This window comes from Wasmannia auropunctata, unplaced genomic scaffold, assembly GCF_000956235.1.
Source record: "Wasmannia auropunctata unplaced genomic scaffold, wasmannia.A_1.0 LD336069.1, whole genome shotgun sequence".
NCBI lineage: Eukaryota > Metazoa > Arthropoda > Insecta > Hymenoptera > Formicidae > Wasmannia > Wasmannia auropunctata.
The window spans coordinates 735,016-762,768 of record NW_012026821.1 but is presented as its reverse complement, the minus strand read 5'-3'; the positions used below and the strand labels follow the sequence as shown (position 1 = coordinate 762,768).

At 35.5% G+C, this 27,753-nt stretch overlaps 6 protein-coding genes across 10 annotated transcripts in view; 4 read left to right on the top strand and 2 right to left on the bottom strand.

Annotated features, from left to right (window-relative positions):
- Positions 1-1,506, top strand: part of LOC105450012 (venom carboxylesterase-6-like) — a 2,760-nt gene extending 1,254 nt beyond the window's left edge. Inside the window, exons 4-8 of the mRNA XM_011689561.1 lie at positions 64-245; positions 335-503; positions 582-917; positions 1,021-1,147; positions 1,238-1,506. Coding sequence (XP_011687863.1) covers positions 64-245; positions 335-503; positions 582-917; positions 1,021-1,147; positions 1,238-1,433 — 1,010 coding nt within the window. The 3' untranslated portion in view covers positions 1,434-1,506. The remainder of the gene's footprint in view (positions 1-63; positions 246-334; positions 504-581; positions 918-1,020; positions 1,148-1,237) is intronic.
- Positions 1,507-1,539: 33 nt separating this feature from the next.
- LOC105450011 (mediator of DNA damage checkpoint protein 1) lies at positions 1,540-8,805 on the bottom strand. Of its 3 annotated transcripts, XM_011689559.1 has the most exons (8): positions 8,413-8,805; positions 8,044-8,142; positions 7,605-7,703; positions 7,174-7,356; positions 2,836-7,066; positions 2,437-2,748; positions 2,125-2,362; positions 1,540-1,700 (listed from the first exon to the last, which is right to left on the bottom strand). In XM_011689559.1, the coding sequence occupies exons 1-7, from the start codon at positions 8,503-8,505 to the stop codon at positions 2,151-2,153; spliced, it is 5,229 nt and encodes a 1,742-aa protein (XP_011687861.1). In that variant the 5' UTR covers positions 8,506-8,805; the 3' UTR covers positions 1,540-1,700; positions 2,125-2,150. The 3 variants fall into 3 exon arrangements, with proteins under 3 accessions (XP_011687861.1, XP_011687860.1, XP_011687862.1); XM_011689558.1 differs by lacking the exon at positions 1,540-1,700 and having other exon boundaries at positions 1,856-2,362; XM_011689560.1 differs by lacking the exons at positions 1,540-1,700; positions 2,125-2,362; positions 2,437-2,748 and having other exon boundaries at positions 3,035-3,141; positions 3,261-7,066.
- Positions 8,806-8,994: 189 nt separating this feature from the next.
- On the top strand, positions 8,995-15,140 carry LOC105450010 (membrane-bound transcription factor site-1 protease). The gene is made up of 12 exons (XM_011689557.1): positions 8,995-10,416; positions 10,529-10,870; positions 10,952-11,136; positions 11,344-11,641; positions 11,755-11,906; positions 12,267-12,547; positions 12,624-12,726; positions 12,838-13,096; positions 13,184-13,458; positions 13,524-13,804; positions 13,978-14,251; positions 14,572-15,140. Exons 1-12 carry the CDS (start codon positions 9,883-9,885, stop codon positions 14,933-14,935), a joined length of 3,348 nt encoding a protein of 1,115 aa, XP_011687859.1. The 5' UTR covers positions 8,995-9,882; the 3' UTR covers positions 14,936-15,140.
- A 71-nt stretch (positions 15,141-15,211) lies between these two features.
- Positions 15,212-17,076, bottom strand: LOC105450009 (protein RTF2 homolog). Of its 2 annotated transcripts, XM_011689556.1 has the most exons (4): positions 16,902-17,076; positions 16,631-16,779; positions 16,130-16,510; positions 15,212-15,737 (listed from the first exon to the last, which is right to left on the bottom strand). In XM_011689556.1, the coding sequence occupies exons 2-4, from the start codon at positions 16,697-16,699 to the stop codon at positions 15,342-15,344; spliced, it is 846 nt and encodes a 281-aa protein (XP_011687858.1). In that variant the 5' UTR covers positions 16,700-16,779; positions 16,902-17,076; the 3' UTR covers positions 15,212-15,341. The 2 variants fall into 2 exon arrangements, with proteins under 2 accessions (XP_011687858.1, XP_011687857.1); XM_011689555.1 differs by lacking the exon at positions 16,902-17,076 and having other exon boundaries at positions 16,631-16,880.
- A 147-nt stretch (positions 17,077-17,223) lies between these two features.
- Positions 17,224-27,699, top strand: LOC105450007 (V-type proton ATPase subunit C). Of its 2 annotated transcripts, none has more exons than XM_011689551.1 (8): positions 17,224-17,388; positions 18,504-18,827; positions 24,339-24,525; positions 24,605-24,703; positions 24,832-25,040; positions 25,208-25,352; positions 25,434-25,575; positions 25,807-27,699. In XM_011689551.1, exons 2-8 carry the CDS (start codon positions 18,542-18,544, stop codon positions 25,900-25,902), a joined length of 1,164 nt encoding a protein of 387 aa, XP_011687853.1. In that variant the 5' UTR covers positions 17,224-17,388; positions 18,504-18,541; the 3' UTR covers positions 25,903-27,699. The 2 variants fall into 2 exon arrangements, with proteins under 2 accessions (XP_011687853.1, XP_011687854.1); XM_011689552.1 differs by lacking the exon at positions 17,224-17,388 and adding an exon at positions 18,120-18,267.
- LOC105450006 (histone-lysine N-methyltransferase Suv4-20-like) lies at positions 20,774-22,092 on the top strand. Its single transcript, XM_011689550.1, has one exon. The coding sequence runs from the start codon at positions 21,134-21,136 to the stop codon at positions 21,881-21,883; it is 750 nt and encodes a 249-aa protein (XP_011687852.1). The 5' UTR covers positions 20,774-21,133; the 3' UTR covers positions 21,884-22,092.
- Positions 27,700-27,753: the final 54 nt, after the last annotated feature.

Here is a 27,753-nt window from a genome sequence, read left to right as displayed (position 1 = left end):
ATAGTAAAAATTATAGAATTGGAAAGATTAAATCGTTTTAACAATTACGTTAAAATTTTAATATAGGTGGCATATCGTTCAGTGGTACAGCGTTTGATTGTTGGACGCAAGCTGAAAACTCTTTAGAGAAGACCAAGAAATTGAGTGCTTTGATGGGATGTCCTACAACTTCCTCTAGAGATATGATACGTTGCTTGAGATATCGTCCAGCTCGCGCGATGGTTCAAGCTACAAGTGAATTTATGGTGAGACTCGCGCCTTTCTTCTTATCTTAAAACAAGAATGCAATCCTCAGATGTAGAAAGAAGAAATTTGATTAATCCTATGATTTTAGCCGTTCTTCTATAATCCCTTTACTCCTTACGGTCCGGTAGTTGAGAAATTTGGTGACGAAGCACCTTTCATCGATAGAACACCCGTCGAAATCGTGAGTAGCGGAGACGTCCAGGATGTACCTTGGGTTACGGGAGTAACGAGCGAAGAAGGCCTTTATCCCGTAGCCGGTAAAATAATGATAGAATAATAAGAAAACTTCCTACTTCAATGACACACAGTTATTTATGAATATTAATTTATCGTAGAGTTTATCGCTGATGACAAAAATCTGAAACAGTTGAACGATAAATGGGATATTCTCGGACCGGATTTTCTTGACTTTAACTACACCATTCCGAAAGAGAAGCATGTCGAGATTGCTCGTCTCATTAAGAAACATTACTTTGGAACAAAACCGATAGATCGACAGAGTACGAAAGAACTGATACAAATGGCGAGTGATCGCTTCTTCGTGGTCGATAGCGAGAAGGCTGCGCGAATGCAAGCCAAAGTAAATCAGAATCCAGTTTGGTATCATTATTTCAGTTACAGAGGAGCGGAAAGTTTAAGCCACAGTTTCAGCGGTACCACTGTGAATTATGGTAAGTCTGTAAAATATCAATGCTCAATTACAAATTTACAAATAAATACAAACATATTTGTATTTTATAAAGAACCTTAATTTAAATTTTATTCATCTATTAGGAGTTTCACACGGGGACGATGTATTTTACGTATTAGACACTATCTGGTTAAATCCAACAACAACACAAAAAGATCGTAATATGCAGAAACACTTAATCGACTTTTGGGTATTGTTTGCTACAGAGGGGTAAATATGAAATATTTACATATTGAACGCAGTACATTGAACATGCACTTACGCAACACGAAAATTAACTAATTCTTCAAATTTTTTCAGAATTCCAAAAGTAGCCAATGTCGAATGGCCAAAATTAGACCCTTCAAAGAAAGAACTTCATTATTTACATATAGCTGCTCCCGATAAAATTAATATGGACAGCAGTGTTAATCTTGGAGAAAAAGAATTCTGGAATTCGATTCATTTTAATGAGAATGTATTGAAGCACACAGCTGGAATTAAAGGAGAGCTTTAAATAGAAAAAAAAACTTCTTTTCTAAAATAGATTTAAACTTTATTCAATTTTGATATTAATCAGTTTTATTTATGAATTTATATAAAATGTTATAAATTCATAACAATATTTTTCTTTATCCATAGCCTATAAAAATAATTGTAAACAAATAATGAAAAATGTAATGCTAAAACTTATTGTATAGTTTATAATAAAGCAAATTGCAAAGCATGTCCATTCTTGTAATCTCTTAATGTGATGAGTAAAATCAACTTTTAATGTTCCAATCTTCTTAATTACATGTAATAAAATATAAAATTGATTAAACTACTGCACATAAAAATTATTTTAAAACTGCAAAATATGAATATTTCAATATATTAAGTACATGGAAGAAAAATGAATTTAATAAATCCATTATTAAAAAAGAATCAAATATTTCATATGTGCTGGATGGAATAAGTATTTGATCCATCTATAGAGTTTTACTAAAATATTATAGAATTGAAGAATTCAAAAGTGTAATATTAAGACAATTATATTAAGTTAACAAACTCAGCACTTTCGTGTTTTATGTAAAATAATATCAATTAGTAAATTATTAAATTAGATTTTAAAACCAATGCACCTGATTTTCATTTACTGGAAAACGCGTGTGACAGTACATAGCACTGTCAGTAAGGATTAATCTCTAAATTAATAATCGAAATACCTGGATGTTAACAGCCTTAATGGTTATCATGTTAACTTATATTTTACGAAATCCGTTTCCTGTCTTAAGATGCCGGTTAAGATAAATTCTGTAGATTGTACTGTAACAGTATTCGGTGCTTTAGCGAGAAACTTTCTTGCGTTTGATAAATCTTCTTCACGTGACAAAACTATCGCTCTTTCAGGCCATTTAGTCGGTGGACGTAATAGAGCTTTTCCTCCGCAAGACGCTATTATATCTATAAAAATACAAATATAAACGATTGGAATTAAATGAATTTTATATAGATATAAAAAAAATTTTCTATCTTACGTTTCAACTCTTCTATAGGCGGTGGCGCTACGCTCGGCGTCAGTACAACGATGTAGCCGTCCAATAATTTTTTCTCCTTAGCTTTATCAAGACTCTTCCTTAGTCTGAAACCGAACTTGGCTTCAGCGGCGGGATCCTTCAATATATAATTTTCCCAATCTAGAAATCGCTCCGCCGTTTCGCTATCCTTTAACCAATCGATCGCCACTATGGGTACACCCTTCGCCAAAGAGCATAAAAATTTATACGTTCGGCGAACTTTGTCAGTAACTAGAACGGTGCAATTGGCCGGATCTTCCACTTTGACTCCACCTGTAAAATAAAATTGTCAATAAGTAAAACAACCGTTAATAATGTATTGCGAAAAAATTAATTCTATAATTTATTTAAATTACTCACCTAACGTTTTAATAAGCTTATTGTAATCTTCCGTTAGACCCGTGAACAAAACTTTATGTCTCATTGCGGATGACGTAGAAGTGTTTAAGATAGACGTACTCCTGCGCGTTCTGGAAGGTGTTGAAACAGGAGATGGAACTTCTACGCTTGCATTTAGCTTCGAGGCACTCTCATCGATTAGTCTATTTTGATTCGACTCTATCTTCTGCTTCTTTTTCATGCTTGCTGCCTTCGATCTTGAAAATCTAGAACTTGTTGAAGCGTCACTTCCCGTGCTGCTTTGGCTACTTTCACCAGTCGTGCTTCCTATGGAGGAATCAAGAATTGAACCTGTAGAATTCTGACTGATACGAGTAGGCTTCTTGAATGTTTCCTTCTTTGAGATTTGTGCCTCTGGCAGCGAAGAGACGGAACTTTTAGCAGACCTTCCGCGTTTAGCTTTCGGCGCAAAATTGTCAAGTTGCGTGTTATCAGAGTCTATCCCAGATGACACGCTACTCTCAGTTAAAACAGAATCAGTATCCGAATCGGGTCGTTTCCTGCTTCTGGTTCTCAATTGTCTTTGGAATATCTTCGCCTTATTACTTTCTCTGATCGATAAATTCTTATCCTGCGCATTGCTCGGACCTCTTGCCATAATTCTCTCGACTTCTTGCGATGCATCATCCGCGGGACTCTTTATAGGATTAAGCAGAACTCTCAGAACCTTGCCTTGCGTTTCTGTTCTTTTTATTTCAGCTAATTCGTTTTTCTTTTCATCATTGACATGTGTCGTAACTTGATTGTCATAAATTATACGCCTGGTTCGTTTAACGTTCGCTCTTCCAGGACCGACGTTTCCATCTGTTCCCGTATTTAAAGAGATCTCGTGAGTTTCTTGCAATGTAGTTTTAGATGCTGCTTTATTATCTTCAAGAAATTTCATATTTGTAGAAGAATTTTCACATGAATTCATTTTAGTAAACTGAAGGATATTCGGTGACTGTCTATCGGTCGCGGTTTTCATCGTATTTCCTCGATCGCGTGTAGAAACTGGACATTCCTCAGTGACTTGAGCTGTTTTACGTTTCTTCGAAATAACTTGCTCGCTTTTTTCTGTCACGTTCTGAGATACCTTTCTTTTAGCGATGGCAGATTTTGTTTCTAATTTTGTAGATCTGGTTGCTCCAGAGGCTGTATTTTTTATGCAAGTCTCTTTTTGAAAATCACGCAAACTCTCGTCGTTTTGTTTACTGGGATGTCGTTTTATCCTCGAACTGGTCCGCACAGAATTTTTCGATTCAACATCCATATTCTGCTTTGAATGTTTTGATAAATTTGGTGAGATGCGTGCACTTTCCTCGTTCTCCTCATCCTGTTGCTTCGGACAACTGAGCTTGTTGTTGAACATTCTGCCTGCCATTTGATGGAATCGTTTACGTTCGGTTTCACTGTCGGAATCGCCGGACGTGTCCACAAGAGTTGGCATTTTGTCAGTCATTAGAGTGCCAAGAACAAAATTTGAATGACTACCGGATGGCCCATTTTTCTCAGAATTTTCAGTATCACGTTTTCGTAGTGATTTTCCTCTCGAGGCTGTATTTTTTTTCGCTTTACTCCTTGCAGCGTTTCGTTTAGAGCTTGTACTACGTACAGTCGACGTCGATGACGCAGAAGGACTCGCAGGATTTGAGAGTGTTCCCGATATTCTAACAGCTGGTAAACGCATTAGAATGTCATCGTCATTCTCATACAATGTTTGCAGACGTTGTCCATTTTCCAATGGGCAAGGTGTACAAATCGGTGTGTTCTCTTCGGCATCATCGACGCCGATTTTAGCTTGATTACTCCCCAAAATCTGTTTGCTCGTTTCCGACGGAGCTTCATCTTTTCGTTTCGAACTTCGAAGACTTCTTCCGTTATTTTCACTCGAGATGATTTCATTCCTGCTATTGTCATTTAATGTTTCCGTTATTGCATCGGATTTGTTCTTTGGTATTCTTTTTCTTCTCTTGTCAGATTCCACAGCTACATTATCATCCATGGCTTTTTTATTGTTTGCTTTAGACGCCTGCGAAGAATTAACATCTTGATGAGGAGTTGTATTCTCCACGGAATCTGCGAATTCTTGTGTATCTCTTATAATATTTCTCTTTCGTCTTGTAGTAATAGTGGAAAAATAAACATCTTGCGAATCAGTCTCTGCCTTATTTGTCGCATTCGCATTTACTTCGGTACTCGGTAAATTATGCGAATGTTGATTAAAAGATGCACGATTTTTCTTTTGTATCTGCTTTTGTAGCACGCTACCTGTATCTCTAACGCCAGCGATGGTTTTATTAGCAGAGTCATCACATTGAGAAGATTCCAGAAGACTTTCCAAACATTGCGTCGACATAAGCGGCGACTCGTGAGAGTTATTGATATCGTTTACATCATCAAACATTTCATTAAGTTCTCGTTCAACAGTGTCATTTAAATTTACCCGAGTAGAGCCTGTTTTCGAAATGGAATTTTTTTCTTTATTTTTAATTTCACTGATTACTTGTGTAGGCGCAAGCTCATAATCTATGTCTTCGCAATCAAGATTTTCTGTTGTGCAATCGATCGATTTTGTGTTAATAATCTGCGTATTTGCCACATCATCCACATTTTGATTCTTTTTCGACGTACATGTTTGATCGCCCTGATCAACATCGCGTATAATTTGCGTCGGCGCCATATGATCAATCTCGGCGTCATTAATTTCATTAGCGTTTTCTGCTTGATTGGTTGAAGAATTCGTTGAAGCCTTAATCGTACGACAATCGTCTAATCGTTGCGTTGGTGCATCAAACATATCTTCGGATTCGATACTCGTGCCAGGGTCATTTTTATTACTTACATCTTCAGTAGATGGCTTATTTAAAGTTTTCGGAGATGTACACGGCTTCTTAGCCAGTTCTGCAACGTATTCCTCCGCGTCCGTTTCCGAATCATCGTTGGTTTTTTCCGATTGAGGCTTTCCATGCTTCTTCTTGGAAACTTTGCGCATTACTGGCACATCTTTCTCATCGGTCTCGGAATCCGACATTAAAGCTTCGAAGTTGCGTTGAGTAGGAGCTTCAAAAATGTCGTCGTCGTCGTCGTTATTCTCTTCGTCATTCACCACGTTTCTTTCTTTTTCAACATTACTATCCCTTTCCGATATCTTCGTAGATGGTTTTGGCGTGGATGCATTTGGGGCTTGCGCTTCTCCTTGCTTTTCAATGCCCTCGCTAAAGAACTCTAATAAATCCGACGACTCAAGTAGATGACCACTTTGGTTTAATGGCGACGAAGGATCACCTTCAACTCCTGGTGAAGATAAATTCAAAGATGCAGGACTATCGGATCTGGATCTCGGTGACTTGGTGATGTCTTCACGATTTATTCCGTCCTCACAATTACTAGTGCTTTCTGCACCGTTTTTATTTTTATCCTTGTTTACCTGATTATTACTAGTTTTATCTACCATAACATTCGCCTCAAGTTGAGTTTCCATGTCGGATATGTCTCTGTTTTGCTCGCTTGTTGCAATGCTATTTAATTCTACTTGAGTTTCTAAATCAGATATATCTTCCGCAATATACTTTTGCGTCTCTAAATCGTGAATGCGCTCGATATCAGCTGAACTTTTCTGTCGACTATTATTTTTATCGATTTCAGATTTCTGAACATTGCTGTCATCTTTGACAGTATCGTCAACGTAAGATTGCGTTTCCGTAACATGAATATCTATCTTCTTCTCTGTTACATTTCGAATATTAAGATTGCTCTTTTGAGTTTCCATTTCGTTAATATCGTCTATGTAGTTCTGCGTTTCTACATCGTGAATATCCGTTACAGATCTGCCAGCTGTTTTATCGCTAACATTTAGTTTTGACATTTGCTTGGTAGCATTCGCGTCTACAACACGCTCGGATATGTCAATGGGGCCTACTTGCGTCTCCATGTCATAAATAGAATTTGATGTCGTTTTGCATCCCTCCTCAAACGTCTGCGTTTCCAGATCATATATACTGGTTCGACTCTCGCTAACGTTAGTATCAGATGTGCGCAATGTAGTGATTCGCGAGTCATTACTTTCATTCATGGAGATTTTCTTTTTACCGACGCTTGTTGATGGCTGACATTGTTGCGGAATTTGCGGTCGTCGGAAGACACTATTCTCGTCATCTTTTTGAGTTCCAAAAATGATGGATCCATCACCATCCACACTAGATGAATTATTCTATACAAATGAATAAATATATTTTAATATTAGTTTCTTACTCCTAAGTTTTAATCTTAGCTCAATTAAAGCATATATTACATGCCGAACGCATGTAAAGCACTTACAAGAGATGAATCTGGTGTATTCGGAATTATAATATTTGCAGTTTTCTGTCGCGAAGGTGCAGGCGTTTCTGGTATCATTGAGTCATCAGTCGGACAATATGTACGATAAGTCGCACGCACTCTGCCAAATTCAATAACACTTCCATCTTTAAGTTCATACGAACGAGCGACTTGCAGTGTTAACTGTACATATAAAAACAAAGTGCCATTAATTCTTCAAAATTATTACAATATTTTTTTTATCACAGTCATCTCCAATGAAACGTTAAAGAATTTATATTATTTATATGTGTATACAAATGTTTCATGTGCAGTTCACTTAGAAATATTTCGATCAAATAGTTACGTCTGCATATATAAAAATAAGATTATTTTAAATATGAAACAAACACAGAAATCTATAATGCATAAAGATATGTAGTAACTATTACGTTATTAAGCTTTGTTTTGTTGGAAGAATTCAGATCACTCAACCAGGTTGATCCTTGACCTCCGCTAGCCTCAATTTCTGCATGTAGCTTTGACACTGTCTAAAAAATATATTCCAAATATTACAAATTTTTCTGTACTCATCAAATGCTTATTTATTATTCTTCTTTATATATGCAAAAAAGTAAAAAAACATGATGCAAAATTTGTACATCATAGTCAAAATCAATGAAGAGCTTCAAACAGTACATATTGAAACAAAACTAAATATTTCCTTCAAACTAGATTTTAAGTTTTATTCAAATATAAAGAATATAATCAATTAGACATATTAATTTATACAAATTATAAAATCAAAAGAACTTTTTTCATATCCAACTTTTATAAAAAATTATCTTCAATTTTCTTGTACAAATAATAAAAAAATATGTTAAAACTTACCACGTCATTAATAACAATGTCGCAGCTACCAAGTCTACCAATTTTTGTGATCCCTTTTTTAATTGGATAGTCAGTAGAATTAATGCTTAATGTTCCAACCTAAAATTATTTCATAAAATATAGAATATTTTGTTAAACTGTTATCCATAAAGTATCACATAGAAAATAAAAGGTTAGGAGAGAGAGAGAGAGAAAGAGAGAGAGAGAGTAATAATTCAATGTCAAATATTAAATTAATAAAAAAATTACGATTTATTGAATATATCAATATTACAAATTTACTGTAATAAAGTGCAATTTGTATAATTTCTCTCTTTCCTCAATTTTACATTTGAATATTAAAAAAGTAACAGCTTAACTATACTTAACCTGTACTGACTCTTCTTCCTCTAGTGCATGTGAAATTTTCTGAGTAAATAGAAAATCGTCATCCTCATAAACTTGCGTGGCCGCGAGATCCATTTTATTATCAATATTATCAAAAATTCTTGTTCAATTAAAATTAATTAATGCTCAATTGGCACCGGTACGAAGATTTTTCTCGACGCAATCTTCACCAATTCTCTTGATTCCAAAATAATTACACAAACAATGTACGAACAAACTTTCCATAATTAAGGACACTTTATATTAATAACACTTAAATGAACAAGTAACATTAACATCAAATGTAACACAAATTTCACATTATACATTACATATTTTAAACAAATGACAATTGCGTAGAGTGCATAGACGATTACAGCTTTTGCCGCCAACGGCGAAAGTGCGGAACGGTTCACTCCACTCAGCCCAGCCGTCAACACAAGCACGTTCAGAAAACATGTGTTTTGTCCAACTATTGGAAGTTTTCTTCGCGCTGATTGGATCATACTTTTAGTTCTAGTGAAATAATCTTAAGCCTACTCCGCAATAGCCGTAAACCGTTGAAATTGATCGTAGTCAAATATGAGAATATCATTTGTTATTAATATAAAGTCTCCATATTTATGGAATGTTTACTTGTATATTGTTTGTGTAATTTTTTTAAGCACTTAGAATTGGTGGAGGTTATGTCGAGAATAATCGATTACGATTGGTCAATTTCTTATGATTTGGGGCTCATTTCGTGTTGTCTGGGATAATATATTAATTTAATAAATAAAATAGTATTCTATTATCATTCTACTGAATAAATGAGATAAAAATATTAGTTTTTTTATCTATAAAATTATAAATTTCTATACGATAATACGATCTCTCTCCTCTCTCTTTCTCTCTCTCTCTCTCTTTCTCTCTCTCTCGTATATTCTTTACAATTTACACGTGTTGCGCAGTGTTGCTTTATGCATTCATAATACATACTAGTTATGCATGTATTTCACTTATTAACAAGCTGTATTTAAACATGAATTACTCATGCTAATGCAATGTCATTTATTTCCGTGACGACGTAAAGTAGCATGCAATTAAAATGCATTCTGTAAATTGTCGGAAATGTTTTAAGTCATTTTCCTGCGGAAGCCTTCGAGGTTAAGATGTGAAGAATGCTCACAAAAAGCTCGAGCAAAAGCGTTCGCGGCTGCTTTCAAGGATCATTTCGGACCGATTGAATCATCGCCAATTAATCCAAAGGCTGAAATTTCAAGCTGCGCCACGAGCCGATTGTAAAAACCATCAATTCTTCGTGACACGAATACAAAAAGAATTTGATTGAATGACGAGTATCCTGTGTACTGAAAAAGAAGCAAATTGCCCTCGTGTTGTCATTCGTAAACATTTTCGTGACACTTTGGCATCCGCTACAACCTTAGCTAACAACAAGTATGAAGTATAGTATTCTCAGTCAGAATCAATAGTATGAAGCTGCACACATGTTCTCTATACGTCTCCTTGTTACTTTCGCTCTGCATTCCCCATGGGTCGAGCCACAATCACTTGAGCAGAAGCTCCGAAAGACGTAATAATAGCGACTGTACCGCGGAATCTCCACTGCATGGAACACCCGCATCCCCAGGCACCTGTCACGACACTCAGGAAATTCAAGTTACGTTCTCCTCCAGTATAGTCGAAAATGAGTATATAATCAAATTCAACGGTTACTACAAAGCACGTGCACGAGAGAATTACATAGGAGCCGCGTTGAACTCATCCAATGTCAAAAACTGGAGGATTATACAGCGTAATAATGCAGCATCCGTGTATCCTAGTGACTTTGATATTGTGCACATTAAAGAGACGGACAAGTGCGAGGGGCTCGGGGCTCTAAGTAATCATCCACTTGTGAAAACTGTGTCGCCGCAGAGACTTATACGTAGAACTTTAAAATTTACTAATACATCGTCAAACGATTCCGATGCGTTAGCGTATAGAAGCCCCCAAAGAAAAATCAATGTAAGTTTACAAATTATAGAGATTTTGAAACTATATAAAATAAGAGAGCTACGTGCATCTGAGGTTGATATTAAACGATATATAAAATTGTTAAGGAAAAACTTGATTTCAGAATGTTCAGGCTGGACAATCGACAAATCGACACACATCTCGAAAATTATTAAGAGCTATACCGAAGCAAATCACGTATATGCTCGAAGCTGATATACTATGGAGAATGGGCATTACTGGGAAGGATATAAAAGTAGCGATATTTGACACTGGCCTTGCCGCCAGTCATCCACATTTTAAAAATATCAAGGAGAGAATAAATTGGACGAATGAAAATACTCGGGAGGATGGCCTAGGTCATGGGACATTTGTAGCTGGTGTCATTGCGTCATCCTCCAGAGACTGTTTTGGTTTTGCCCCAGACGCAGATCTTTATATTTTTCGTGTTTTTACAAATGCTCAGGTATCCCTCTGTTCTTCATGCTTCTCTTCTTTTTTGTAATTTGACTTGAAAGAATCTGAAATATCATCTGAAATATAACAGGTGTCTTATACCTCGTGGTTCTTGGATGCCTTCAATCATGCCATATTTCGCAAGGTGACGGTGTTAAATCTGAGCATTGGTGGTCCAGATTTTATGGACCAGCCGTTTGTCGATAAAGTATGGGAGGTTACAGCCAATGGTATCATTATGGTATCAGCAATTGGCAATGACGGACCTTTGTATGGGTAAATATTTAAAAAATATTTTCATTTTTGTGGAGTTTATTTAAAATAAAAATAGCTTCTCTATTTTCAAAATGACAAGTCTTTCAATCCATGTTAATCAAACATGTTTTACTTAGTTTAGCGAGTATTATATGCCTTTTAAGATTTGAATTTTTTTTATGTATTTAGAAAAACTATAAATATAATTAATTTATATTTGTATTATAGCACTTTAAATAATCCTGCCGATCAAATGGATGTGATTGGTGTAGGAGGCATCAATTGGGATGATCAAATAGCAAGGTTCTCTTCGCGCGGTATGACTACATGGGAATTGCCTTATGGATATGGTAGAATTAAACCTGACCTAGTTATATACGGATCAGGAGTAAGAGGGTCTGCTTTACAGAACGGATGTAGAAGTCTTTCCGGCACTTCTGTTTCTAGTCCTGTTGTTGCTGGTGCGGTTGCGCTATTAGCTAGTGCATTTGTAGAAGTAAATGGATCTAAAACTAATAAAGAGAAGGTAACTACGATTTTTCATGTTTGTGCACCGATACGAATATCATTCTGCAGAATATTGTAGAAAAATGAAGTTCTATTGCATCTTGTGCTTAATAAGTAATAAATGTTTGCAAGGTAACACCAGCAAGTATGAAACAAGCGTTGATAAATTCAGCCCGTCGCTTACCTGGAATTAGTATGTTCGAGCAAGGTGCGGGAAAATTAGATCTCTTGCGGGCGTTTCACTTTTTACAGTCGTACACTCCTGTCGTTACACTCTATCCAAGGTAAACTTTTATAAATAATGAAAAAAATACGTCTTGTATTTTATTTTTTTTTAAATCTTGATAAAAAATAGCCACATAATTCATCCTTAAGATGAGCCCAGAATAAAGTCTACATCTTTATTTTTCTGGGAGATATGAATTTTTAAACATTGGGGAAAAGAGGCTTCAATCGCCGGTAACACACCAATTTTAATATAGGATTGTATTTAATCAATCTATCGATTTATATAATGAATTAATCCCGTACATTAAATATAATAAAATAATCAGATAAAATAAATAATGGTAACACAAGTATGCAAGACCGATTAAATCTTGATACGATGCAATAATTGATTTTGTTTCTCTATTAATATTTAGCTACATAGATTTGACGGAGTGTCAGTATATGTGGCCATACTGTACTCAAGCTATATACCATACTGGCATGCCCACGATAGTCAACGTAACTATAATCAATGGTCTGGGTGTGGCTGGAAATGTAGTAAATCTCACTTGGCATCCGTATGCCGGTAACGGCAATGGTGAACATATTGATGTAGCATTAACGTATAGCGATGTTTTGTGGCCATGGTCTGGCTGGTTAGCAGTCGCTATAACGGTCCCACCTACGTCTCGCGACTGGCAGGGCATCGCACAAGGTTTAAACATTAATTAATCATTTTTCTCGTGAATCGATTTGTATTTATTATTATTATAGATTATATTTCTGTGCAGGCCATATTTCACTCACGGTTGAGAGTGATGGCGCAGGTAAGCCGCGACAGTCAACGGTAACGCTCCCATTGCAGGCGAAAATTATACCCACACCTCCTAGACAGTGAGTAAAAGTACACACAATGTGCTAAACAATCAATACTTTTAAATGTAATGGCTAAACATGTTTGTATGCGCGGATTTAATAAATTTTAATATCTTATTATCTCTACAGTAAACGTATCTTGTGGGATCAGTACCATAACTTGCGATATCCACCCGGATATTTCCCTAGAGATGATTTGTGCGTAAAAAACGACCCTCTTGACTGGAACGGAGATCACATACATACTAACTTTAAAGACATGTATCAACATTTACGCAATGCCGGATATTATCTTGAGGTGCTCGGCCATCCGTTCACCTGTTTTGACGCGAGAAATTACGGAACCCTGCTCATCGTAGATACAGAGGAGGAATTTTTCCCTGAAGAAGTATGCATTTACGTTTTATAAGATCAGACTTGTTTCTATATGGCTCCTCTGTATATACATGCTGACGTGATTTGATTTCGACTGCAGGTGACAAAGCTAAAACGTGATGTGGAAGAGGACGGTCTATCAGTAATTGTATTTGCAGACTGGTACAATATATCAGTCATGCGAAAAATCAAATTTTACGACGAGAATACCCGTCGATGGTGGATACCCGAGACGGGAGGTGCCAATATTCCAGCTATAAACGATCTGCTTTATCCTAATTGGGGCGTGGCATTTAGCGACGAAGTACGAAACGGTCAGTTCACCCTTGGCCAACATGCGCCAGTCACATTCGCGTCTGGCACTACGTTAACTAGGTAAAATATTTTGCGCGCAGGGAAACTGGTTTAGATTGTATACAGCAGATTTCATATTTATTCAGATTTCCAAAGGATGGAATCGTTCTGTATGCAGAGTTGTACGATCAGGGACAAGAGCTTCTGGATAAAGAATCAGGGACACCAGCGCTTGTACCGATACTCGGACTTTTACAAGTGACTAGTGAGAAAGATGTTGAGATGGTACGTGATAGTAAGATTGATAACGAAGCGCAAGCAGATCAGAATGATGAAAAGAATTATGTCAAAGAACAGACGAGTACGTCCGGTAGACTCGTTGTTTATGGGGATTCAAATTGTATCGATGACAGCCATTTACAAAAATGTATGTATTACAAGAAAAAATGTTAATGAAAAAATATTTTAAATATTGATAAACATTTTACTTTAGAAGATATTTCAAATTTATTTCTTGAAAAATTTTTAACTTCTGAATTGTGTGATTGCATAATATTTGGATATTAGATTATTAAAATGGTGTTAATGTCCATTATTTAGCTTGTTTTTGGATGCTCGACGCTATCTTAGAATACACAACAACAGGCTACGTACCTACTGTTTTTATGGATGAAAACCATAGAAAGCACAAGACTGTCAAAACAACCAGTAATATAGAGATTGGAGAATTACCACATCGAATGAAGGAAAATCATTTTAATCGTCATAGTAAAGTATTAATAACTAACGAGCCAGCAGGCAATTTCAGATCTCTTCCATTATGTATCACCCCTGTCTACGCTGTACCTGTACCAGTCAATGAATCTGTGCCAATGTAAGTAATTTCACACGCACATATAAATGTGCAATCCAGATACATTTCGTAAACTTCTTTTCTTGTTCGTATCTTGATTTCGGAAAAGAAAATGCTAGAAGAAAATCACCGAGAATTACATTTAGTCTGACGTTTTAAAATTGCATTTCCCAATTGTCCTATAATTGTGGAGGAATAGAATAATCAGAGATCACAGCTAAAAATGGATGGCTCTCGTGTAAAATGTTTATGCAAATTATGTACTTATTTTATTAGTTGTTTTTAAATTTTTGTGAACGTATTTGAATATCCTTTTTTTTTCATCTCTTTTTTCTTCACAGAGAACTTTACAAGCCTCAGAAGCTGCTCTCTACGGGTGATACCATGAGCGCAGTAAATTCGGTACTGCAGGATACAGACACTTTGTGGCTTAAGAGACGAGTTGGTGGTGCTAGTATCCCTGTAATATTGGATCATTTCGATACTGACATTATGACTTACGACACGAAAGAAAATCAGGGAGAATATAAAGTGATCGTGTATCAATGGAGTTACGTAATAGTAATAGTAATTATGGTGATAGTTCTCGTGTATCTGTGTAATTATTTGGGCTTGAACAGACACTCGCGCAGAAAACGTGCTATACTCAGAATATTTAGAGCCATTCGAGCCTTGATTGTACGTAGGATACCTGCGCAAATGTAATTTAATAATTTCGCGAGAACTATTATTCATGTATTGTACATACATAAAAGTTAATATAACGTTTTTAGAAAATTGATATATAGGTTTAAATTTCAAGAAATTGATATTGCAAATTAGATTATATTATGTGCCTTTAAGACATACAATATGCAATGAATTTGTAGATAATGTAAATTATTTTGATATAAAAAAAGAGTACACACTATTGGCTTTAATTTTACTAACCTATGATATTGCAAAGGAGATAGCATAATATTATAAATAATATTAAACATATTTCGCTTATTTGTATATTTTAAAATCTCTAAGTCATTAGGATATAATATATAATCATTTTTTCGCTTTTTACATCTTTATCTTCTAATTAAGGAAATAATGAATAATTTCTAGCCTTACTTTACATACATCAGTTATAAAATGGATTATAAGTAACCCAATGCGCTCTATCTTGCGCCGTAGCAGATTTATGAGTGGTAAAAATACTTTTGAAGACTTCTGATGCTTTGGGATCCTTCGCGACGCTGTAATCACTTTCAGCCTTTTTATAAGCAGGATCGTTGGCCTCTTTATGATTGTTTAACTTGGGGATTACTTTGTCCTCCTTCTTTATCTTCTTTTTGGGCAATTCATCCGTCTTTTCTTCCGTCGACACATCATCGTCCAACTTCTTCTTCTTCTTTGATTTCTTTTGACTAGCTTTCCTGAGTACCGCTCGCTCCTTCATGAGATCCAGATCCTCATCTTGCGCATTTAATATGATTATATCCGTCTCCTCAAACGGTTGCTGACATTTGTGACACAACTGTGAAATTTAATTTTTTTTTTGTTAAATTCAGTCAGTATTTATTTCAGCGACCTTATAAGTATGGACTGGCAATAGCTTCTGCTAAGAAGCAGCGTCTACAGAAAGTTGGAGAGACAAATGTGCTGTTTAAGTAAGTTCTCAAAAGTGTCCGGAAATATACATTGCGTATGCCAGTGAAACATGTGTTGGTCACGTGTTATGACCTATGTGAGCACAATGAAAATGTATGCCCCAATCAGAATACATCCAATGTATGACGTGTGTCGACTTGCGCGAAATGTGCTTCCGGACACTTACAGAAAGAGAAGTATGAACACGATTTTACTTCTATTGCCAGTCCCTACAAGGTCTGAGATTTCAGCTATACAGATACTGGATACTTTACTTACTGCGCTCTTGACTTCTTTGAGAGCGCGTTCGCTCATCACACAGCCGCATGACCATAAGAAGCAGAATTTATATTTCCCGTTCATCTCCAAACCAATAACGGGACAAATATATGGGCTTCTGCCGCCGTTGTAACCGTCCCCCTTTTCTGCCTTATTGCCATCAAATGCTGGGTTTGGCGTCAAATTGAGGTTCTTCACGTCCTTCAAGTTCTTAATGTGTACCGCAGATTCCGGAAGGGTACCGCGATCCAAAAGACCTTCCAATACAGATTCTTTGCTGTAGAGGCGACCCAAGCTGCAACCCACGATCGGTGGTTGCAGTGGCAATTGCCGTATCGTACAATGCTTCCACTTGAAAGCTAACTCTGCCTCCTTGTCTTTCTGCAAATAATTGATACACAAACGTATAAATATGCGCATATAATTACTTAGAAAATCTTAAATACTCTGGCAGAAGATTCAATAAAAAATTAAAACTCCGAACGAGAGGTTATGGTTTACCTGCTCCGGTTTCTTTTTCACCCTGACGAGCTCGTCTCTGCGAGGAATGGTGCCGCCGTCGCAACCCATGATGCTTCACAAATATATCTCGATACACTTTATACTCAAATCGTACAAATATATTCCTTTACCTTTCTGGATTTTGGACGCTACGGAATGCAACTATTTTTATTTACAGAGGCGCGACGCGATCAGGAAACAGAAATGGCGGCGTACTACATCTACATATACATATAACCTCTCCTCCCACACTCACCACACACACACGTACCTACACAACACAGTGCTGCCAATAGCTACCATCAAACCTCTCTTCGTATGCGATATTCGATTCGCCTTTGTTCATCCGATCGTCGCGATTTTGTCCGATCGACGAAGCGACAAACAACGATAAACGACAGCGGACTTGCAGATCGGATCGCAGGGTGCGACTTCGATCTCGGCGTGGCGTTCTCGAATCGACCGTCGAGAACGGCGCCATTGGCGACCCTGGCCGCGCGGAGTCAGCTGACAGCGTTGTCAGGCCGTGCGGGCTTTAGTTGTCGGGCGGGTCGCAGGGCAGCAGCAGCACACGCAATCTGTCATCACGTGAGCGGTCACAATGGTCTCTGATGGTCCCGTCGTCGGCGAGCAGCGTCGTCCAGCTCGCGAGATCTTCTGAAGTCTCCACGGTGGAAGGCCGAGATCTGGCGCAGACCGATCGCACAGCATCGACGACGACGACAACGACGTGGAGGAGGCTCGGCAATCTCCCGCTGGTACGTATAGTCTCTGATGCGTTTACGTTTATCTCGACGAGAGACGCACGGCGCGGGCGCGCGCATACCGATCTTTTCGAAGCGAAATGTCATATATCAGATAAATCGACGCTGCCGTAAACGATTTGTACATCCGCGAATAAATAAAGAGATTCTCGGCCCCGATTCGGGGCCGTGGTGCGTTCACGCTCCTCTCTACGCCCGCCGCCGACGCGTCGTCGCGCGTTATCGATCCCCTTCGAGACCTCCGCCGACGCCATTGGATGAAGACGGCGGCTGTTTTTCTTTCCCCCCCGGTCATTCTGTCACGGGACGTGTATCTCTCCGAAAATTTCTGTCCCATGATCTCGCCCGAAGACTCGTCCGTACTCCGTCTCTTGACGTCCTGCCGTCGTCGTCGCGGACGAATGTTACTTCTCTCTCTCTCTCTCTCTCTCTCCGCTCTTTTTCTCTCGACTATCGATCGGTCGGTGGATACACCGTGGGCCGTTCGTTCGTAGGTACGTACGATCACGTGGAAAACGCGCCTAATTACATAACAAGCAGACGCGCGATGCTCCTGCCGTGCCACACCCCCTTCCGTGCGGCTCGTCCCGCAGCCGCGAATTCCCGCGAATTTAATTCACCCTTCCATCCGATGGCTAAATAATCGCTCGTTCGTCTCTCTCTCTCTCTCTCTCTCACTCTGCTCTCGAACGGCTGTCTCCTGCGCAAATGCGCATAGCGACGCAGTGTGCACTTGGTTTCAATGGATGACAGGATGGCAGCAGGTGGTTGTCTGGAAGAGATCAACCCTTGTATTTACCGGGTTTTAATTACCCTTGCATTTAACTCCATATATTCGTAAAACGCATATTAAGTGATATAAAAGCGAGTTTTGTATGTAAAATTATTTTTTTATAATACTTGAGTAATTTATAATATTATGCATTACGCTTTTATGCATATACTTATTTTAATTTCTCTCACGAAAATGAACAATTGAGTAATTACATGTGTATAATATGTGCTAATATCCTATCAAAACACAGAAATTCTTTTGGAATATTCTCATATTTAGAGTTAAGGTGGCTTAAGAATTTTGAATTAGGATCGTGATATCGTCGTTGTTTCAGGTATATTAGAAATTTAATCGCAAAACACACTACCCAAGATGACGGAATATTGGCTGATTTCCGCGCCAGGAGACAAAACCTGTCAGCAGACATGGGAGACTATGAACAATTTGACATCCAAACAGCACTCTCTGTCGGTGAACTACAAATTTCACATCCCAGATCTGAAGGTCGGCACGCTCGATCAGCTGGTCGGTCTGTCGGACGACTTGGGCAAGCTTGACGGATACGTCGAGCAAGTAACACGCAAAGTCGCGACGTATCTGGGTGAGGTTCTGGAGGACCAGAGAGACAAGCTGCACGAGAACTTGATGGCCAACAATAGTAAGTAGAAGAAACACCTGTCTCGTTATCTCTTGGGCCTTTATTATTCTTTCGACAATATTGTCCACATGATGGAGTATCAAGTTGTTTATCCAGGGGTCCAAACAGTTTGCATTTATATTTTTCTATTCGATCAATTTTATATTTGTCTTCGGTATTGAGCAATATTCAATCTAATTAATAACATACGAAAAAATATCAGTTCCATTTGTCAATGAATATTGCGAGATATTTCACATTTATTCTGGTAGATCAAACTTGTATTCTCTATCTTGGTAGAGAGCATACAGAATACAGGTACGCTGCAGTTGATTGGAAGATGCGAATTTATAGAATATTGCAATCCACACTTTGTTCAGTACTTTGTTTGGATAAGTGTGCATTGCGCATGTGATATGCAACCTTATTAGAAAGTCAGTTTTACGCATTTATTGCCGGTAAAAAAAATATTTTGGACCCTTGCGAACAGGTATCGATCGATTGTCTATGCATCATTTTCTTATAATGCTCTTAACATAGAGTAATACATCCTGTTGGATTAACTAACGCACCAACGAATACTATACACGACACGAAACATGCACACTACTTCGAGTACCTTACCTTTTTTGTCAATAATCTTCGATGTCTATCAGTTATGATTAATTCAGATTTTACTTGATTTGTTCGAGATAACAATGAGTTCAATTTTAGAGAAGTATGATCCCTATTTCTCCCCACAATACCCCATATCGTAGTTGGATAGAATGAGGCTCGTAACAATTTTGTCTGTATACACAAATAGTACGTACGAAACATATGATATGTTGCATAATGTTAGAACATTTCTGCATGTTTTAATAGTTTAATTAGGTGGATACAGACAGAATTTTCCTGTAGAATATATGTATTAACATCTACGTATATGATGCATATTGTAAATTGAAAAAAGACTATTTAAATTTTTTTTATGTTGTCTATTATAATATCAAATAATTATATATTCTTGTTGAAATGAATACTTTAATATACTCTAATTTTATATATAATTACTAATTATGAATCACTAATGATATGCTTCATATAATAGTACATCGTTGATATATTCGTAGAATGCTTATTTACGTGTTTTGTTGTTTCCGTTTATTATCTACTACAGACTAATTATTTCTAAATTTGTGATGTTGCTTGGCTTACCTTTTGTTTAACTTTGACCACATTAACCCTGTTTTCCCACCCTTTTTATTATTTTATTAATAAATGCTCGTACATATGCACTACGCAAAAGTCTGTATTGAGGTATAAAGGAAAAAAAAAAGATGAGTCTTGTGACATGAATAACGTAAGATAATATAAAGGACAAGCGAAACAAAAAAGTATATGGACAGATCTGGAATTACCGGACCACACGCGTGTCGGAAAAATAAAATTTTCCGCAGGACGCAAGAAGTTGCTTGGGTTACTGTGGTCACCAAGCTCTGATTAGCCACTACAAGATTTCATTTTCCTTGGTTCTGTTATCATCAGTCCTTCTTTCATATTACTATCTGTTTGCGATGCACCGTATGATTTCGAGTTCGCGGTCATTATTATTCTTTTACTTTCCAGTATATACATTTCGTGAATATTATCTATTATATTCTCTCGAATATTCCTTTTGTTGCTTAGTTTTTCTACTTCGTCATTGTTTTCGCAATATATTGGAGTATTTAACGTCTAATAAAATAATTAATATAAGAAATTATATTTTATATTTTATGTATGTTAAATCAGAATTTTAACTTCTTTTCTGAATTGAACATTCAAACTAACGCATAAAAATAGAAATTATGGCTATTCACAAAGTAAAGGGTTTTTATGATTATATAAATTTACATCTAAAAATTGTAGAAATAAAAGTGTTTCTAAAATAGAAGAAATTTTAAAAGTAGAAATATTTAAAGCGTTAGGTGATACATAAAATTATTTTGCAATGTAATTGAACATTGTATTATTTACTTAAAAAAAAGTTTGCTACCTTATCTTTTTATATCAGACTATGTCTATATACATTTTGGAACAACCGAGTTTGAAAAACCGAGTTTAACGAGATATTAAATTATCACTGAAACCGACATTCAAATCCGAATTTCGTCATTCAGGTTGATTAAAGTAAGATGATCTGCGCTAAATACTCCTTGTTTTCTTCTCTTCTTGAGTTGTTTTTCATTCAGTTTCGTCAGCATTGTCGTTAGGCATTTGCATAGGAGACAATAATAGTTGAACAAGACAATAAAAAAGATCGCGCGGAGATTGGGATTGGGCTGTAATGGATAGGTCAAACATCAATGGATGGGGAGAGCTTGAGCCCCGAAGGGGGTCCGGACACCCCGCCAAACACCCCTGTTACACCATCACACAAGACTACGGTGGAGCATCACAGGCAGTGGAGGGAATTGGACAAGTCCGAACCAGAGCCGGCCGCCTGTTTAGGTCAGCATCATCACCAACGTCATCATTGCCACGACCATCATCATCATCACCACCATCATCATCATAGCTCCCATAAGCATCACCATGACGGTCATTTCCCCGCGTTCGAAAAGAAGCTGTCGTACGATCTTCAGGGCATCTGTGATGTCAAAGCTCAGCCCAACAACTATGCCTCGTCGATATATTCATGCTACCATGCCCATTGGTGCGTTGCTTCTGTATCCTCGACGCCACGCTCCAGTCCCATTCCCGCGAGTCCGACCCTCTCCTCCCTCTCATCGAACTGTAGCAGCGAAGGAGAGCTCGGGTGGCAGCAGCCGTTACGTCCGCGGACCACCACCGAGAATGATCCAGATCGATCTACTCGCAAATCGGTTGGAGGTGATGATGACGACGATGACGATGACGATGCGGACCAAAACAACGACCAAGACCAAGACCAAGATCATAGTGGCAATTTGCCGAATCCAGGTACCCGTCCTGCCACTGCCGGCCGATACGAGACCGTCGTTCCTTTCTCTTTTTCCTCCTCCTTCTTCTTGATACATAGCTGCAAAGCTTTGTTCGTCCCGTGCACTACGTGTCTCGATGATCTAGCGACTTAATCATTATCGTGTTTTCCTGGGAGGTAAACGCAGAAAAAATTGATAAAAAACAGAGAGAGATTGTCAGAATAGAAATACTCGTTATAATTTACAGGATGGTAAAAACACTTGAAAAAATCTGGAAATAAAAGTAGAGAGAAAAAAAGAAGTAAAGGAAAAATTTTTATTATAGTTTCAAATTTTATATTGTAAATATAATATAGACAAACTTATATAGTTTAGTTATTTTTTTTAATGTTAACTTTGTATTTTATACATTTATATATTTAGATCATAAAATTTTGTGAAAATATACATGTAAAATGTTTTTATTTTAAACAAAAATTATTTATTGTTGATTTTTTAATTTTATATTATTTTAGTTTACTAATTTAAATTACTATTTTAATCGTAATATATTTTAATTATGTAAATGAAAATATAAAAAGAACATTATAATCTTTTAATAGTTAATAAGGAAACAGCAAAAAAAATAGACAATCTCTCTTTCGATTAACACACTTTTGATTGAAATTGAAATTAACACATCTTTTTCGGAGTTCTGGTCAAAGACATTTTTCGATTGCATTTATTTAATGAATGATTAAATAACCGGAAGCTATTAAAGGAGAAAATTCATCATTTCGTAGCACATCCTAATTATGATGAGTGTGCATATCTTTTTTTCACAATTGATTTTCTTCAAGAAATTCCGCTGATGCATCTTTGGTTTTTGGCTCGTTTGTCTTCACTCTTCCGTCCTATTGATTATAATTATATTACGATTTTACACAATCGTTACATGAACGTGAAAAGCTCAGTATCCCATTTTGTGGTGAATCGATTTGCATAATGTATATATCTGGCTATCCAGTTCCGGTTAACCAGACAATTCAGCTTTTTCTCTTAATTTTGCTCTCTTTTGTTTCTCTACAGCTTTCGTGTATCGCTTCTGCTCTCATGAGTTATTGCAACTTTTTGTTATTAAATATGTAAAATAAATTATATTTATTATACACATGTATGATTTATATTTGATATCATTTACGCATATGTGTAGGATATAATTGAAATAAGTAGGAGTAAACGGCACAGAAAGGAGAAACGACGAGAGAAATGTAACTTAAATGTACCCAGAAATCTTTTACATATTTTTACCCCATTTCCAATCATTTCATCCCGACTTATATTTTTGTTTTTTCTAATATTGATCTTTAATTCCCATTTTAATGTTTACTATAATTTCAGTTAAAAAAAATCACATTATAAGCACAGACGATAATACATACAAAACAGTGGTATTATAGGTAGTAGCACAGATCACAGCACAAATAGCATTAGTAGAAACTAACGAATATTTTTATCGATCGGTACATGAATTTATGGCTAACACTACTTTGCATGATTATTGGAATAGATTTTAGTAAGAAGCAAATGCGCTTCGTAGCTCCCGTATGTAATTTATGTTGCTCTTATATATAGTATAAGAGATACAAGAATCCTATATCACATATCCATTTTTAAGAAAATGGAATAATGTACTATTATCATTTTATGCGTTCAATTATCACAAACTGCTTATTTATTTTAGCTGTTTCGCTTATTTCATTATATTGCATTATTGCACATTGATTTGCGATGGCTAATCATATGTGTTAGTGATAAAAGTCTACATATATACCTGTGAGGAAACGTGCAGAAAAAGGTATACATATTAGTTTATGTTACTGTTAAATATAAATTTTCAAGAAATTTCGTGACTTAGATATTTTCACATTTAATACATATATCTCTTTTTTTCTCAAATGTACATGAGCATCTTTTTTTTATGCAAACGCATTGAACGCTAAAATTTCTTTGAATTTATTGAGCATGTATGAACAGAAACGTAACTTCACAAATATATGTATGTATAAGAAAATAATGCAGATAATTGCGAAAGTGAATATAATTAATAATATTTTCTGTAACATATTTCTGCATTATAAATATCATGCACAGAATTTTGCAAATACTAAATTTTATGTATAAATAAGTATAAAGTTTGGTTATGGATTTGATTATTATGGGTTGCATGATATACTTTGTGTATGTCCTGCTTCTTTCTTGTAATGCTAATGATGAATAAGCAGCATTGTAAAATCAAGAAGTTGCTTGTGTGGAAATCATTTTTTCTTTATTTCACCATTTTGAATATTATTCTTTTAACAATATTATTTCAAATAACGTTTGGGTTTGTTACAACAAAAAGAAATATATATCAAGCATTTGTATATGTTGATAATATATGCAGAGCTTAAGAAATATATAAATATTAAATTTATTAAAAATTCCACATTTACTACTTGTAGAGCTTACACTTGCTTATTGATTATGCGCTAAAGAATATAGAAATATGTTCTAAAGCTCTGACTATAAAATTGCTTCTAAGATTTATCCTGTCAAAACAATTGGATTAATACTTAAAATTTACTAGGTGATCTGCCATCATATATAACTCGATTCCAGTGGGACATGGCTAAATACCCCATCAAACAATCTTTGAGAAATATCGCAGATATTATCAGTAAACAAGTGGGACAAATCGATGCTGATCTAAAAACTAAATCCACGATATACAACAATTTGAAAGGCAGCTTACAAAATTTAGAAAAGAAACAGACGTAAGTTCTATATGTTTTGAATTGAATGTAACCGACAATTATTAATATGTCACTAATGTAACAATTTAATCTGCAACAGGGGGAGTTTATTAACACGAAATTTAGCGGATTTAGTGAAAAAAGAGCACTTTATTCTGGACAGTGAATATTTAACTACTTTGCTCGTGATTGTACCGAGGTGAATACACACACATTTACAGATTTTTTTCTTTTTTTTCCACGTATGCTAAAGTCTTTAAAGCTGTCATGTATTGAATCAGTGAATAATATGAGAAATTAGCGTTTATGTGTACCTTACGTTTTTAGATCCAACTTTCAGGAATGGTACGGTTGTTATGAAAAACTGACAGATATGATTGTACCGCGTAGTACACAACTCATTACTCAGGATTCAGAATATGGACTGTTCACGGTCACTTTATTTAAAAAAGTAATGGATGAATTTAAATTGCATGCTCGTGAAAAGAAGTTTATCGTGCGAGATTTTACATATAATGAAGAAGAATTAGCAGCAGGTTTGTCATAATATTGAGATTTTTTATAATTATTTTAAAATCAACACAAATAACATTAGACATCTTTAGAAGCTCAGGATGTATATAAGAATATATATGCGTAAAGAATAAAATTAAAGGAACATTATAATGAATAAAATTTATCTTAACATTACATCTTATTGCAGGAAAGAACGAAATTACGAAGTTGGTAACTGACAAAAAGAAGCAATTCGGACCACTTGTCCGTTGGTTAAAAGTGAATTTCAGTGAATGTTTTTGTGCTTGGATTCACGTTAAAGCCTTGCGTGTATTTGTTGAATCTGTTCTTAGGTACTGTGCACATTAATATGTTTTACTGAGAGAAATGCGATATGATTGAGCGTCACCTGTTGTAATAAATATGATTTGTAGATATGGCTTACCTGTCAATTTCCAAGCAATACTACTGCATCCGCATAAAAAGTGCGCGAGGAGATTACGTGACGCTCTAAATCAGCTTTACGCTCACTTGGATTCATCCGCTACTGGTTCAACAGCACAACATAGTCAGGATGTAAGTAAAGCTATACGTATAAAATAGTCACTATTTTATTAAAATTAGATTAATATTTAATTATAATTTTGAAGCTTTATCTATTAAATTCCTGTCATTCTTTGTAAATAAATATTACTCTTTAGAATAGCCCTTATATACATGATATATACACAAAAGAACATGTTTCTTTTTTTACGCAAAAAACATATATTAATTGTACTTATATATATAACATTTTAATTTTAACAGAATGTGGATATACCAGGACTCGGCTTTGGCCAAAGTGATTATTTCCCGTATGTCTATTATAAAATCAACGTGGATATGGTTGATAGTAAGGTCTAATCAGATAGAGCCTGCTTTTTTCTCCCAAACGTCGTACTTCCTTTTATTTATCCGGATGATATAATTCTATTACATCAGAAATCTAGCGATAGATCTAGCGTACAAGTTTCTCACTTGTACTAATATGTAAAAAGAACACTGCATTTCCTTCCGATTTTTTTTTAGCTATTACGTTTATCAATTACGAATTGTAATTTGCTACAAATTACGGACAAAATTGTCACGTAGTCTTTTGCAGAAATAGTTATTTTTCTAAACTGAAATTGGAACGATGTATAAACTGTAATATTATTCGAAACTATGCATAATGATTTGTGCATTCCCTTATACATATTGCCCCAAAGTATTAAGCATAAAGCAAGTGAAGTTATATACGATAAAGATTATAAATTCTCAGGCAATTACCATCAGTCACATACTTTAGAGACTTGTAGTTACAAATTTGGCATCAAATATCTGTGACAGTAATCTAATTGACTCTGTTGATATACTCCTTGATATACTTGGAAAGAGCGCAACATATTTTACACACTAACGCGACATAAAAATGCATACCATTTCTAAGTAGAATTGCTACCACAACATGATTAATTATATCTATTAATCTGTTGTATGCAGAATTAAAGTGCTGATCTTTTCATTAATATGCAAGAGATCAAGACTTGTGAAGAAAAAAAATATATACACCTTGTTACTTCTTGTAAAAAACATTCACACCAAGTGTGTCATGTGAATATTTAAACGAATTGTTAACTACAGTTATAAAAAAATGAATATCTTATTGTTGAATACTAAGTCAAGTTTCATGTCATGTATTCTTATAGTATATTTTATTGTTTCAAACGAATTTATGGACTACAAAAGTTTCCCACGCGCGTAATATGTGCAGATTACATTATGTATTGTCTGTATGGAAAACTCGTATTATCATGAAAAAATTTTAATACATTATGAATTCAATTGAAATATATTATATAATAGGAATTAGCACTCAAATATTTTAACAGATGAAAGATATTTTATGCTAACAGCGAATTTATCGTAAAAACAATTAGTAAAATTCTTTTAAATTTTCTCTATTTAAAAATTAAAGTAAAATTTGAGTTCCCAGAAAATAATGTTTTTACATTATTTTTATTAAATATAAATTTATTATTGATTGTATTTACTCAAAAATGTAAACTACATTTTTTATCAATTGTTTCATTTGTAAATTAAATGTAGTTATTTTTCAATCGGCGCCATTACGAACTGCACAAAATAAGTCTCCTTTGTGAATATATTATAAACGTATATATATATATATCACACACAAAGATATATTTTCTGAAGAACAATTTCATGTTGTTAAAGCCAAGCTTAATTTCTCACACTGATTGTAATGTAAATTGCTTGTACATAAGAAAAATCCATGTACAGAGACCATGGTTTCATATTATATTTTGAGTTGCAAGATCATTTGTAAAACGCAGACCAATGTACAATATTTTAATTAAGCATATATCATACTAGCAGAAATCGATGACAATACTGATTAAATGTTGTCTGCTCGTTAAGCCTACATAAAGAAGCGAGACCTGGCATGTAATAAAAAAGGAAAGGAGAGATATATGTATACACATATATAGATATACACATATATATGTATACACATACATATGTATATGTATATATATATTGACAGTTCAATTATGTAGATACATTAAAAAAAAAAGATCATACAGTCAATTGACTTTTGCGAATTGTATAGGTAAATGTAATTGTGTAGATAATAAATATTAAGTTTAATTGTCAGCATCTCTTGTTTATATGCTCATTACTAAATCTCCAAATATGACGTATACAGATCTA